The 15251-nt window shown below is 36.9% G+C and overlaps 1 protein-coding gene across 1 annotated transcript in view; it reads right to left on the bottom strand.

Annotated features, from left to right (window-relative positions):
• Positions 1–7722: 7722 nt before the first annotated feature.
• Positions 7723–15251, bottom strand: part of LOC140139580 (sodium- and chloride-dependent neutral and basic amino acid transporter B(0+)-like) — a 25776-nt gene continuing 18247 nt past the window's right edge. The window contains exons 10-13 of the mRNA XM_072161285.1: positions 12396–12527; positions 11782–11997; positions 9032–9196; positions 7723–8020 (exon numbers count right to left, since the gene is read on the bottom strand). Of these exons, the coding sequence (XP_072017386.1) occupies positions 7802–8020; positions 9032–9196; positions 11782–11997; positions 12396–12527 (732 nt within the window). The 3' untranslated portion in view covers positions 7723–7801. The remainder of the gene's footprint in view (positions 8021–9031; positions 9197–11781; positions 11998–12395; positions 12528–15251) is intronic.

Genomic DNA, 15251 nt, shown 5'->3' with positions numbered 1-15251 from the left:
GAAGTATTTCCCTTTGTTTCCTATTGTTTTGGAAACGTTTGAACTGCTCATATCTTTTGAACTGGTTGTCCAAATTCAAAGGAGTTTTCTGCAAAATGTAGCTTTGCAAATGTTGTTTTATAATCCTACAAGAAACTGAAAATTGAATTTGTCCAACTTCAGACTGATTCTGGTTGATCACACCACAATATATTGTCAACACTTAAATAGCAGTTTGTTAAAATGTTTTGCAGCAAGTTTTCAAAAATGTTTTTAAAACATTTTATTCACTTTACATATTTTATCCTTTATATAATCCAGCATTTAAATGTTTTCTGTGAAACATTTTCTGTTTCCTGGGTTCTGTTATGATTTGTTATTTGGAAGGACCATTATCATGATTATTCCGAAGGGTCGTTATTCTGAAAGTTCATATTTCCAAAGGTTCATTGCTCCGAAGGGTCATTACTCAGAATTTCGAAGTAATGACCCTTCGGAGTAACAAGCCTTCAGGGTAACAAACCCGGTTAAAAATTTGGAGTAATGACCTTTCGAAATTATGAACCTTTAGAATATAGACTCTTCGGACTAGCGGTCCTTCATAATAACAATCTGTTCTCACTGGGTTCTGTGCTAAAAATATAGCATCGGATGCAGTTAGTAGGAAATAAAACAGGTGTCTCCAAATTTACTTTTAATGTGAAGTTAACAGAATGTACCGTATCAACATTAACTAAATTAACTTAAAGGACTTATTACTTCTAACTTAAGGAGCTAGGAAGTTTATGTGAAATGTGTTTTTAGTGCAATACAAACTTTCATTTTTAAATAGATGGTTTCGAAAAAAAAACTTACTTTCTCAGAAATAATTCTTTTTTGTTAAATTTACTACAGGAGTAAAATGAGTGCTTCACTGCCAATAAAGAACAGCTCAATTGCAAATGTAATGTTTATTAATTCGTGATTTGTCAACCTTTTTAACCCTATGGGCACTTCCTCCCACTGAAGTGGGTAACTCTGAAAAATGCTATTTGTCACAATTAACAATCCACATTCAAAATTTGAGTGGTTGTGGTGAATACATTGGGCTATTTAATTTGAAATCCATACACCCTCTGTGGAAGATATGGTCTTCATCTTCCACAGAGGGAGTGTGAATTCTAAACTTGGTTTCCTGAATGGGTGACTCCATTTGAAATTCACACTCCCTCTGTAGAAGTTTAAGGCCTTGTCTTCCATAGAGGGTATATTTGACAGCATGTTAATTGAGACCCATAATCATAGTGGGTAGAAATAATGCCAAATACACTTCAGGGTACACCCCTAGGTGCACCCCATGTGTCCTCCAATCAGAGTGTATGCTGCCCTCTAGAGGCAACCATTCAGAATTTGTTTACAATCGTATCATGCATAAAATAACCATCCTTGGTGTTTTAATATAAATAATTATAGGTACTTTTGTAGTCTAAGCCACTCCATGACCGGGTGAACTTAATTGATAGGTGTTACTCATGTCATAACCATGAAATGTATATCACCACTGACCTAGTGAACTTAATTAATAGGTATTAATCATGTTTTAACCATGAGAATTTATTTAGATTTGTCATAATTGAACATTTCTACATTTTTGATGGTTGCTTGTTATGATGTTGTGAACTGGCGATGACCCTTGTCTATGCATATATTAAGAACAAAAACCCATCAGCTGACACACTGAAGGGTGCAGGGGGGTGCAAGTTTTTCTCCTCACTTGCTTTTGGTCTTATCAAGCTTTATCACTTGCTGGGTATATTTGCATACTTATTCTCTTTAATTTTTAATGCAAAAAGATTTCTGAGGTTTGTTTTAGATTTTCATATTTGTAGTGAATCACTGATAGTGTCTCGATGCCACAAACCACGGTCACTGATGCATATCAAAATGGTATCCCACTGTCTAGTCCCACTCAATGCCAAATGAAGGCTATATTGGGCTATTCCAGTTGAAATCCATACACCCCTATGGAAGACATGACATTAATCTCTCACACAGGGGGTGTGGATTTCAAATGGAGTCACTCATTCAGGTATTTGAAATTCACACTCCACATGTGGATGATTTAAGTAGAGGGTGTGTGGATTCTAACTGGAATAGCCCATTTTAGACTGATATCATGCATAGGCCTTATTGGGCTATTCCAGTTGAAAACCATACACCCCTATGGAAGACATGAACTTATCTCTCACACAGAGAGTGTAGATTTCAAATGAAGTCATCCATCAGGTAACTCGATATGAAATTCATAAGCCACATATGGGAGATTTAAGTCATGTCTTCCTTTAAAGGGGTGTATGGATTTTAAGTGGAACAGCCCATTGTTTAGCCTGATATCATGCATAAGATATTGGTAACCTGTTAACCTTTACCAACCTGCCAAATTCAACACAAGAATGGCTTTAATTAGGCATGTCACAGTGGCTGCACAATACTTCTGCCACACTGTGCATGCAAGCATAACACTGTAAATTGAAAAGCGCGCGAATGAAAGTTGTTCAATTTTGGCAAACATCCATGCCGAAAAATTAATTTCCTCATATGTGCTATTTATCACAATTGTTTGAATTTTTGATATATGGTGTGTGAAACCTTTCTGTGACTACTATCGGGTTTTTTAAAAATAAATATTGCTTTGTTTAAGAGCTACTACCTGTTTTTATGGATTGTTGAAGATCCCTCATAAATCAATAAATATAGTTCTTTTGAAAAATCAAGATCTACCACCATTTAGCTGAAATATTAATCTTTCTAAGCATGTAAATTATTTCCGTCGACAACGAATGGCACACTTGAGGAAAACGATTTGAAACAAAACATTTTTTAAGTGAGTTTAAAGGGAGTAATATTCCAAACCACAATAGCTCTAAGTCATTGTGTGTGTCCAAGGCCACACCATTTTTGTATACGCGGTATAGAAGAGGGGCTGTTCATTTTACCGTTTCTATTCCCATCTTAATCCAGATAACAAAATGTTAATTTAAAGTCTCATTTTTTGCAAATTAATTTTTATTTTTACTTTTCGGATTTGGCTTTGAGCAATGATGACACATACCATATTTACAGAAAAAATAAAAATTCTATTCCAGACACCGTCAAATTGTCAAAGTTTGTATTTTTTTAAATTATATTAAAGTAATTAACTGCAGATTCTTTACTCAACATCATAACAGGTTCATATTTGACAAATTCATGATGAATGAAAAGACTTTCATTAAATATTGAAAAAAAACACCAAAATTACTCATGCCAAATTTACATAATAATATGATGAATACATAATTAGCTGTAATAAGCTAATTTGCATAATTGATTACTTTTTGTGTATTTTTTGTTATCAATTGAAAGAACTTTGTATACATATGTTTGTGAAAAAAACCGCACCCTGATATCATGTATGGTTTTCTTTTGGCATCAATTTTGCATATTAATTAGCTGAACTTAGTCATTTTTCAACTTTTATTTGTCTGCAGATTGGCGGAATTGCTAAAATAGTATATTTGGTTAATTTATTATAATTATTCAATGATAGATTTTTTTAATTTTGTTTTCTTTGACGAAGTTAAAAAAGATAGGCAATTAGCCTGTGATACTTAAATTAACGTTGCTTTTTCAAGCAAGTGTCCAAATAAACCTTCAAAATCTCGAAATGTGCCAATTTTGTCATTATAGCCATTTGTGGCAGATTTGCATTCCATTTATAAGCATCTTAAAATTGACACTACGTCACAATGCATTGACCGATTTCAATTCGGTTTTTGATTTTGATGCTTTAATAAAGGTAATTCATGTAGAAACATTAAATAACGTGTTTCTGCTGCCCTTATTTTTGAGGTGATATACCTACTTTAATGATGTGCACTAAGCCATGAAGAACACCTTATTATATCAAAATAACTTCAATACTTATCTTGGTTCTTCCCAAGCCGCAAGGCAAATTACTGGCCAGGTAATTATTTTGATACAGGTCTACAATAAATTATGTGTGGATGGATGGATGCTTTAATATGAAGCAGGTTCAAAAAAGGCCATAATTAGAGCCATAAGTTTTCAGTTTTCTATTTTTAAAATTTTTATCAAATGTTTTATCAAATGTCACTTTCCATGTTTCCATTTTGTAATGTTCAAATTGCATATTTTAATTTTTAAAACTGCACTTTCAATGTTTTTTGTTTTTTAAAGCCACAATCTTATAATATGAAATTGATTTTTTTTTTCAAACCTACCTGATTTTTGGCATATTTGTAATGTTTACACATGTCCCAACTAACACCTTGTTGGAAACAGCCAAATGTGTTGTGTTTTATACCAGGCCAACAGAGCAGTTTTGACATGTCATATTTAGACATTAACTTGTTTAAGTCCCCCGTAGAACCCAATTCTTTTGGCCAAAATTGGGATTAAAAATGGGTAATTTAGATATTCTGTGGGTAGATAACTCAAAAGTGTCTTGCCCTTTTGGAGGGAGTAGCATTATATATAGTCCATACAGTTTTATATGCTGAGATAATTGAACTATTGAAGAATAGTTTTATTATTTAAATACCAAAATAATTTAAAAGTAATTCTTTTCATGGTGGTAAATATCTCACAATAGACTTTTCATGATATTGTCCTCAATTATCTGGTCACAAATATGTTGAGGTTTTTCTTGTTCTTTACTTTCCTTTTCATAACTGATAATCATGAATAATATATACTGCACCAATAAAGTATCCTTACACTTGGAAAAATAATCACAATTTCCAAACTGAACAATATTGGGGTAAATTTTTTTTTTTAATAGATGCACAATCTAATCCTGCACATTATGACACCACATTGAATCCAATGCGACTTCAAGAAGCAAAGTTACAAACATTTGATTAGACGAAGGTCCCGTTTTAAAAGTGACAAACTGGCCTATTCAAAACTCCACAGACTAGACATCTGGTTTGAGAGTGGTGAATGGATAATTTAAAACAAAAGGAACAAAAGAATACTGAAACAAAAGAACTGACAATAAAATGAAAGTTATGAAAAGTACAGAGAAGTAAAAACTGAAATAAAAACTGCTTTAAATAACACTTCATTGAAGAAACTGTGTTGTCTCTTTGTTTCACTTGTTGGGAATCTTTTTGTGCCTTAATTGTATAGGCCAGTTTGTCACTTTTAAAACGGGACCTTCGACTATTCAATTGCTTGTAACTTTACTTCTTGAGGTCACATTGGATTCGATGTGGTGTCATAATGTGCAGCATTATAGAGTGCATCTATTAAAAAAACAAATTTACCCCAATATTGTTCAGTTTTGAAATTGTCCAAGTGTAAGGATACTTTATTGGCGCAGTATATATCAAACCTTTGTTATACTATTTTCAGACATGGCTCTGACTGGAGCTAGGCCTGTCAAAAACAAATTTATGTAAACAACAAATGGAATGGTTGTCTTGTATTTAAACAATATGAATATTGATATAGCGTACTGAAGTGCAAACATAGAAATCAAATATAAACTTTCACGACTGTCCATTTTGACATGGGTCAACAGTTAAAATTAATCATAAATGCAGGGACAACAATAGACAACAGCAAACAGAAATATGACATTTGACAAGGTTAACTGAATTTTATTTACCCGTTACATGCTGCTATGAATGGAGCATTTATCTTTGCAGGGATGCAAGTTTTTCTGCTTTTGCAGGAATTCTTGCTTTCATGAAGTCCAAATTCCTGCAATTTTCTTTATTTTCAGCCCGTTTTGGAGACTTTTGGCCCAGATTCACACACTTTTCGGACTTTTTCCTTCAGGTCAGCTTGCATCCCTGCTTTGGAATAGAGGAGTGGTTTGTGCCATACAATATTGTCAAATAACAAAAAATGATATGGATACAGGGGCTCTGGAAGATTTTTAATATTGCGCCTATGGCCTGCTCCAAGGTGCGGGAAGTGCAGAAGCTTTTGAAATGCATACATTATACATGAATTGTATCTTATATTATACAAATGTTGACTGCTATGAGGGGCATGGTCAAAATTATAGGCCCATGGTGATCTCAAGACTATGCCCCGAGACGTAGCCGAGGGGCATAGTCATGGTTTTGAGATCACCGCGGGCCTATAATTTTAACCATGCCCCGAATAAAAAGCAGTCAATATTTGTTTTATATACCAAATCTTACGATTCTTGTCATCTGTTTTTGGGAAGAGAAATTAATAGTTTCAATGTGAGCGGCACAGATTACAATCTGCCATTTCAGTAATAATAGCGCAAAAAACATTAACACGTCGTAATATCATTTTACGCTGGGAACAAAGCACATGCAGAACTATGCCTGGGGAATAGTTACTTTTGCGGGCATAGTTAAAACTGCCCGCGCTTTTAACCAATCAGATGGCGGGAATCTTTAGATGAGGTATATAATATGAGTTATACCCTAAAATTATGAATTTTACCCTTAAATTATTAAATTTACCCTTAAATTATTAAATTTACCCTAATATTATGAATTTTACCTTATTGAGGGCCCTAAAGGGTACTTGGGCCCAGCCCACCAAAATTATTGAGCCCTTTATAGCAAAATTCATCAAAAGGGATTGAATGTAATGTTTTACTAATCAAAGTCCCCTAATTGGGCTACCTAATCATGGGTGCTTGTGTAGGGTCAAGGGTTGCTTGCAGAAAACTGCAGGTCCGCTATATTTGTTCAATCATAGTCATACATTGAATACACATATACAAAGACATGAAGTAAAAATGAACTTGACAATGACCCTTTTTGTTCATGATCTTAAACAAACAGGAATCAATTTGTCAGAACAGGTTAGATTTTCCAGTTCAAAGCTCTTGAAAATTTATTGACATTCTATGATTAATGAGGCTAACACTAACATGTAAATGGGGTGTTCCCTTCTATTATAGTTGACATTGCCGTGGGACATTACTTCCATGTTGAAGTATATGGAATGTGCTGCCCAAATAGGCTATTCCAGAAAATAAGTGTACACCCCTATAGAGGAGTAACTTTTCAATAAAAGAAATGGCTGTATTTCCAAGTTTACTTTCTGCAAATGACTGGATTTCCAATTGCCAAAGTTACTAGAAAAAGCTTGGAAATGCAATTAAATGAATGAAAAATCCAAGAAATATCCAAAATGGACTCTCAAATTGAGGATTTCCAATTTTGAACTATATTCTGCTGGATTTTTTCACCTTTGAACACTCTAAAAGTCTGGATTTCCAACAATTACAACTGGACAAAAAGTCCGGAAATCCAAACTCCTCTATAGGGGTGTGCATCCTTTTTTTTGGAATAGCCCAGGGTAAAAAAATGGTAACCTTCATATGTGAAATGGTGGACCTTTTAGGGTGTCCAAGAAAGGGGTCTAACTGTTCTTGTCTGTTCTCCTGTATTTATTTATTGTTTATGACAAGGTATATTTACGCACCCAGCAAACAAAACGTTTTTAAAATGTTTTAAACAGGTTATAGCAGGGCTGTCAACTTTTTGGAATTGATTGGCGTGAGACAGAGGCGTACCGGGATTTGCCGACTCCCAATGTTCATTTTGTACCATGATTATTTGAGCCACGGCGCTCGAGAATGTGAAAAGCGGGTGGGGGGGGGGGGGGAACAGCAAATTATTCATGACGATCGTGAGATTTTACTCATTTTCCAGCATTGGCCGTGAGAGTTGACAGCCCTGGGTTATAGTTTTATACCCTTTATATAATTACTGCACCACCCCTTTAGTGTGATAGCGTGATAAAGCATATTTCCTTTAATAGTACGGCAAAACAGTCAACTCTACGGTACGGCATCAAATCCCTGATTATCGACACCCGTATCTGCTATCTCCATCTCAACCTTATCGCTGACTGTTTTCGGTGGTGGTTTCTCACCAGGAAGATATTTCTTTCCTCCCATTGTGGTGCCATGTCTCCTGTGTACTTTCCAAGCTTTGTTACGATGTTTCTGTAGCGCAGGACCCCAGTTTGGACGTGGGTTTGTCATTAAACGCCAACGCTGAAATGAGAGATATGGAAAATATGAGTAGCAAGATTCTTTTTTCATTAGTTTGTCTAGTCTACCAGTAGCGGCACTATATAGAGTAGGCTGTTCCAATTGAAATCCATACACCCTCTATCAGACTTGACTCGAGACTTGACTTTTCTAAAATGAAATGACTCAACTTGGATTTTCTATTTTTTCCCACAGAGATTGTACGATGACTCGAGTCATTTGACTCGAATCGAGATATTGTAAGAAATGACTCGACTCGACCCATTTAGGTAACCCCATTTCAAATCCATACTCCTTGTGAAACTTAATTAAGATCATGTCTTCCATAGGGTATACAGATTTCATCTGGAATATCCCAATGTTTCCAGGTTCAAAGGAGGCAGGGGGATTGAGACTGGGCGGCAAATGTTCCCTCCACTCCATGCATTGGCATTGCCAGTATTTTTCCTGGGTGTTGGGGTAGCAAGATTTGTCCGTCCTTAGCCTTCTCTAGTCTACCAGTAGCACTAGCAGCACTAGAGAAGGCTATTCCAATTGAAATCCATACAACCCCTAGAAGACATTACCGTATCTCCCACATAGGGTGTGGATTTCATTTAGGTAACCCCATTTCAAATCCATACTCCCTGTGGAACTTTTTTAAGATCATGGATTCCATAGAATGTATGGATGTCAGCTGGAATATCCCAATATTTCCAGGGGCAAGGGGGGAGGGGGCTCGAGACTGGGCAGCATATGTTCCTTCCACTCGATGCAGTGGCATACCCAGTATTTTTCCTGGGAGTTGGGGACAAGGGCAAAAAAGTTAACAAAATTGCAGTGTGTCGAAGTATAAAGATGAAAAAATATCAACTTGCCAACAATCGCCACAGTCTGTATGGGAGTGCAATTTCAAATCACGGTTACCTGGAAGCTCCTGAATGGGTGACTCCATTTGAAATCTACACCCAGTGTGGGAGATGAAGGTCATATCTCCTCCCCCCCTTCTGGCCATGCTACTGTGTCCATACCTACCTCCTTGATTCCTCCATCAAATCTGACAAATTCAAAGCCCATAATGATAGGTATCCATATAACAGAACTCATGGTCATCATCCAGCCTATAGCACGTGCCCAGGTTGGGTATTCCCCGTTGTAGGAAGGCTCTGTCCAGTTCATGAAGTTAAAGAGTACAACAAACTGAGAGAGACAGAAGTACAAAGTAGTTAGAAGTGTACTAGTATTTACCTTCATGTAAGCGTTAAATGAACTACCACTAATTAAAGGAGTATTTTGTGATCCTAGCATCCACTTTTTAGGACATTTTTCAGTAGATATCCGTGAGAAAAGCTTATTCCCAAAATTTCAGTTGATTCCGATTTTGTGTTTGCGAGTTATGCATGATTATGTGTATTACACTGCTCCATAGGTTCTGGTATACCAGATGAAATTAAAATTTGACGATATTTATGCCAAACGAATTAATGTGCAAGAAATTTTTGGTACATAAACATTATGTAGCCAGAGGTTTCCAGTGGTATAAAAATCTCAACTTTTTTTGAGAAAAGTGGGGGGATGATGCTATGGATCACGAAATGCCCTTGTAATCAGAATTACTGGTAAATTTGTATTGGTCCATATCATTACATGAACAGATTTATATGTAATCATAATAGAACAAAAAAAAGGATCAAAATTGAACTAATTTGTTTCTTTTGCCTAAATAGCAACATTCAATTATGTGACTTTGAAAGTCATAATTGAATAGAGACTGTACCCATGCGCGTATTTGGGGGGGGGGGGGCTTTGGGGCACCAGCCCCCCGGGGTCAAAGCAGGGGGGGCAGCCAAAATAAAGGGGTGGTGGAAGAAGAAGGGCGGCAAAAACAGGGCGGCAAAAAAGCGAAGGGCGACAACAAGAATTAGTAAATACAAAAGGGCAGAAAAATTTGATAAAGCATAAAAATGGTACTATACATCAAAATGTGCTGCTTTTAGAGGCGCTAGCGCCTGAAAGCCTTTTTTTTTTTGTTTTTTTGTTGTTTTCTTCACTTTTTCAAACGACCGAGAAAAAAATGTCCGTATACCCTTCTCGAGTCAGTAAAGTAAATCAAATTTTGAGATTTTCTAATTCAGGAATTTGTTATGCTAGTTTGATTCTTTGCATCATTTCCTTTCTGTAAGTATACATTATATTATACTTCTCATCATTACATTTAGAGATGTAATAAAAAATAATATCTAAATTATTGACTTCAGGAAGGTATATACACAATGCTATATTCAAATATACTATGCCAAAAAAGTATCCTTACACTTGGAAAAATAATCACAATTTCAAAACTGAACGATATTTGGGTAAATTTGTTTTCTTAATAGATGCACTATCTAATCCGGCACATTATGTCACCCCATTGAATCCAATGTGACTTCAAGAAGCAAAGTCGCAAGCATTTAATTAGATGAAGGTCTATTTTTAATAGTGCCAAACTGGCCTATTCAAAATTCCACAGACTAGACATCTGGTTTGAGAGTGGTGAATGGCTAATTTATGTGTGCCTTTAATTTAAAAACAAAAAGAACAAAAGAAAACTGAAACAAAAGAACTGACAAATAAAATGAAAGTTATGAAAAGTACAGAGAAGTAAAAACTGCTTTAAATAAAGCTTCATTGCAGAAACTGTTGTCTCTTTGTTGCACTTCTTGGAATCTTTTTGCGCCTTGTATAGGCCAGTTTGTCACTTTTAAAACTGGACCTTCGTCTATTCAATTGCTTGTAACTTTACTTCTTGAGGTCACGTTGAATTCAATGTGGTGTCATAATGTGCCGGATTAGATAGTGCATCTATTAAAAAAAACAAATTTACCCAAATATTGTTCAGTTTTGAAATTGTGATTATTTTTCCAAGTGTAAGGATACTTTTTGGCCCAGTATAGATATGATAGGGAATAAGTCAAAGTCACTTTTCTGTGGATAAATGAAAATGTGAGATGTGTATTAGGCTAAACAAAAAAATACTTATGTCTGAAAGCCTGTGGCAGTTTCAAAAAAGAATGCGGGATGAGGTTTTAAAGATTTTTTTTTAAACTAAATTTTGAATTAAGATGTCATTTACGAGTGTTCAAAAAAGTACACAGCATAAAATTGTGGATGATTTACACAATTGAAGTACAAATATCAATTGTTTTATACATAAACAATGCGAGTATCGAATCATGCTTTTCTTCCAATTTTTTTAAAGAATTTCATGATTTTACGGCAAAAAACTAAAATTTAAAAAAGTAAATAAAAAATGAACAAAAATGAACTGACACAGCAGCTTTGAGACATGACTATTTTTTTAGCCTTATGGATGAGCCTTAAAACCAACCCTCCGGTTGACCGTCTACGCCTGGCATAACCGGCAATTGCTTTGGTTTCCATTGTTTGGAACACTAGAATGTGGTTAAACCACTGGTTTGGCCAGCAGGGTGCTGGTGGTAGTAGACCAGCGCTTGAGGTTTGAATCCATCCTAAGCCAGCTGTGATATGACATTGGGCTATTCCAGTTGAAATCCATACACCCTATATGGAAGACATGAACCTAATCTCCTACACAGGGAGTCCAGATGGTGTCATCATTCAGGTAATACCGTTTGAAATTCACACTCCCTATGTGGAAGATTAAGGTCATGTCTTCCGTAGAGGGTGTATGGGTTTTAACTGGAATAGCACATTGCTTTAGCACCTCTATTTCCATGGAGCCTGCCCTGACATACATTACCCCAACATGTACATGTTCTTACTATTAGAACAGCAGGAGTAACAGCAGTCCATAAAAGTGGCCACCACTTGAATAAAAAGAAGTCCACATAACCATCGCCAATCATGGTCCTGATATCATTGGTGAATCGTTTGACGCCATAGAACCACGCCAGGCCAATAGTTTCACAGATACCAAATAACAGCAATGCAAAACTGGCTGCGTAAGAGTCTATTAAAGACACCCAGTAAGGACCAGCCTGAAATATGAACAAGAACAATGATCAGAAATGGCTGCGCAAAAGTCTACTAAAGACATCCAGTAAGGACCAGCCTGAAATTTTAACAAGAACAATGAACAGAAAAGGCTAATGGTAATCAAGAACATAATTTTTAATAACGTGGATTGTTTGGAGGGGGTGTTAATTGGAGGGGGGAAGTGAAGGGGGGGGGGGGGAAGAAGTTGCCAAAAATTGTGGTGATTCTTTGTTCTGGCTGGGGGAAACCAGAGGGGCAAGTTGGGGGATGCCACCACATTTGTGTCCTCTTTCTCTTCTACAGTTTATGGTCATGGTTAAGGGGGAACTGAACAACATGGCCCCCCCCACTTTCAATATGCTGCGCACGCCACTGGTTTTACGGTAGTAGATCTACTTACCTCGGTGATGCAGGTAAAGCCAAGGAAGTAGCCTATAATACAAGCACACAACATTACCCAAGTTTTCCTCTTCCTGAGTTGATCTGGGAACTCATCCACTAAGGCTGTTACCACTGTCTCCATGATAGTAAACTAATCACAAAGAAACAAAAGAGGTTTGATATTTAGTATATCTAACTTTCTTAAACTTTTACGTCAGTTTTGTTTAACTTTGGAATAGAATAGACCATAATGTTGAGATAGGCAGACAGACAGACACACACCCCGACATACTCATCCCCCCTACTTGTGTGTCTGTGAGACTTGTGTGACTTTTTTTGTGTGTCTTTAACCCGACAGACATGTGACGGACGCCTGACGGACCTCTTGTGTGTCTTTTTTTTCCATCTTGTGTGTCTTTTTTGTTGTTGTCACTGGTTGTTGCTTGTGTGCCTTTATCAAAACCTTTATAAATGACCTCTACACCCCCTCTATACCCCCCTTGCAAGATCTTACTGCTGTGCCTAGACACACAAGAAAAAATTGACACACAACCTAGTTTTGTACTCAAAAAAAGGCACACAAGCATAGCCTCGTGAGAACAGACAGACACCCTGACAGACAGACAGACAGACGATGCAATAAGACTTACCCGACTGTCAAGACCCAATGTGAGTAACATAAGGAAGAATAGAATGGACCATAATGTTGAGATAGACAGACAGACAGACACCCAGACAGACAGATGATGTAATAAGACTTACCTGACTGTCAAGACCCAATGTGAGTAACATAAGGAAGAATAGAATGGACCATAATGTTGAGATAGACAGACAGACAAACAGACAGACAGACAGACAATGCAATAAGACTTACCTGACTGTCAAGACCCAATGTGAGTAACATAAGGAAGAATAGAATGGACCATAATGTTGAGATAGACAGACAGACAGACACCCAGACAGACAGATGATGTAATAAGACTTACCTGACTGTCAAGACCCAATGTGAGTAACATAAGGAAGAATAGAATGGACCATAATGTTGAGATAGGCAGGCAGACAGACACCCAGACAGACAGATGATGTAATAAGACTTACCTGACTGTCAAGACCCAATGTGAGTAACATAAGGAAGAATAGAATGGACCATAATGTTGAGATAGGCAGGCAGACAGACACCCAGACAGACAGATGATGCAATAAGACTTACCTGACTGTCAAGACCCAATGTGAGTAACATAAGGAAGAATAGAATGGACCATAATGTTGAGATAGACAGACAGACAGACACCCAGACAGACAGATGATGTAATAAGACTTACCTGACTGTCAAGACCCAATGTGAGTAACATAAGGAAGAATAGAATGGACCATAATGTTGAGATAGGCAGGCAGACAGACACCCAGACAGACAGATGATGTAATAAGACTTACCTGACTGTCAAGACCCAATGTGAGTAACATAAGGAAGAACAGAATGGACCATAATGTTGAGATAGACAGACAGACAAACAGACAGACAGACAGACAGACGATGTAATAAGACTTACCTGACTGTCAAGACCCAGTGTGAGTAACATAAGGAAGAATAGAATGGACCATAATGTTGAGATAGACAGACAGACAAACAGACAGACAGACAGACAGACAATGCAATAAGACTTACCTGACTGTCAAGACCCAGTGTGAGTAACATAAGGAAGAACAGAATGGACCATAATCAGTCAGAATTAATAGGTAAATTTTCACGGGAAAATTTTCTGGACACGTGACACCCATGGGCGCAAACATATTAGCATTATGGAATGTGACCCCGAGCACAGCGGGTGTTCTACCAATGTATTTGAATAGGAAGAATTCTTCCTTTGAGGCAAAATAAGTTACTTGTCGCAAGTTAATAATGTCATGGTAAGAGTTTCCGTAGATAAATATTTTTTTCCGTAGATAGATATTTTTGAAATTACGTTTTGATGATATTGTGAAAAAATTAAGATAACATAAATATTCAATAAATTTGCAATGCACAAATTTCTATCAAAATTGCGGTCAAAAATACTATTCCAGTTCAAAATTACTAAGACTTGAATAGCGAGGTCACCGCCGGGGGTCAGAGATCAGGCTCGAGGTTACACTCACATTGATACGCATTGGTCACGTGTCCAGAAAATTTTCCTGTGAAAATTTACCTATTAATGTTGACTGATAATGTTGAGATACACAGACAGACACCCAGACAGACATACTCACGCAGGTATACTTGCGTGTCTGTGCGACTTGTGTGACTTTTCTTGTGCGTCACACACACAGACAGACAGACGATGCAATAAGACTTACCTGACTGTCAAGACCCAATGTGAGTAACATAAGGAAGAACAGAATGGACCATAATATTGAGACAGACAGACAGACAGACAGACAGACAGACGATGTAATAAGACTTACCTGACTGTCAAGACCCAGTGTGAGTAACATAAGGAAGAACAGAATGGACCATAATATTGAGACAGACAGACAGACAGACAGACAGACAATGCAATAAGACTTACCTGACTGTCAAGACCCAATGTGAGTAACATAAGGAAGAATAGAATGGACCATAATGTTGAGATAGACAGACAGACAGACAGACAGACAGACAGACGATGTAATAAGACTTACCTGACTGTCAAGACCCAATGTGAGTAACATAAGGAAGAATAGAATGGACCATAATGTTGAGACAGACAGACAGACAGACAGACAGACAGACGATGCAATAAGACTTACCCGACTGTCAAGACCCAATGTGAGTAACATAAGGAAGAATAGAATGGACCATAATGTTGAGATAGACAGACAGACAAACAGACAGACAGACAGACAGACAATGCAATAA

Source organism: Amphiura filiformis, chromosome 18, assembly GCF_039555335.1.
Source record: "Amphiura filiformis chromosome 18, Afil_fr2py, whole genome shotgun sequence".
Classification (NCBI taxonomy): domain Eukaryota; kingdom Metazoa; phylum Echinodermata; class Ophiuroidea; order Amphilepidida; family Amphiuridae; genus Amphiura; species Amphiura filiformis.
This window is presented reverse-complemented; position numbering and strand designations above follow the sequence as displayed.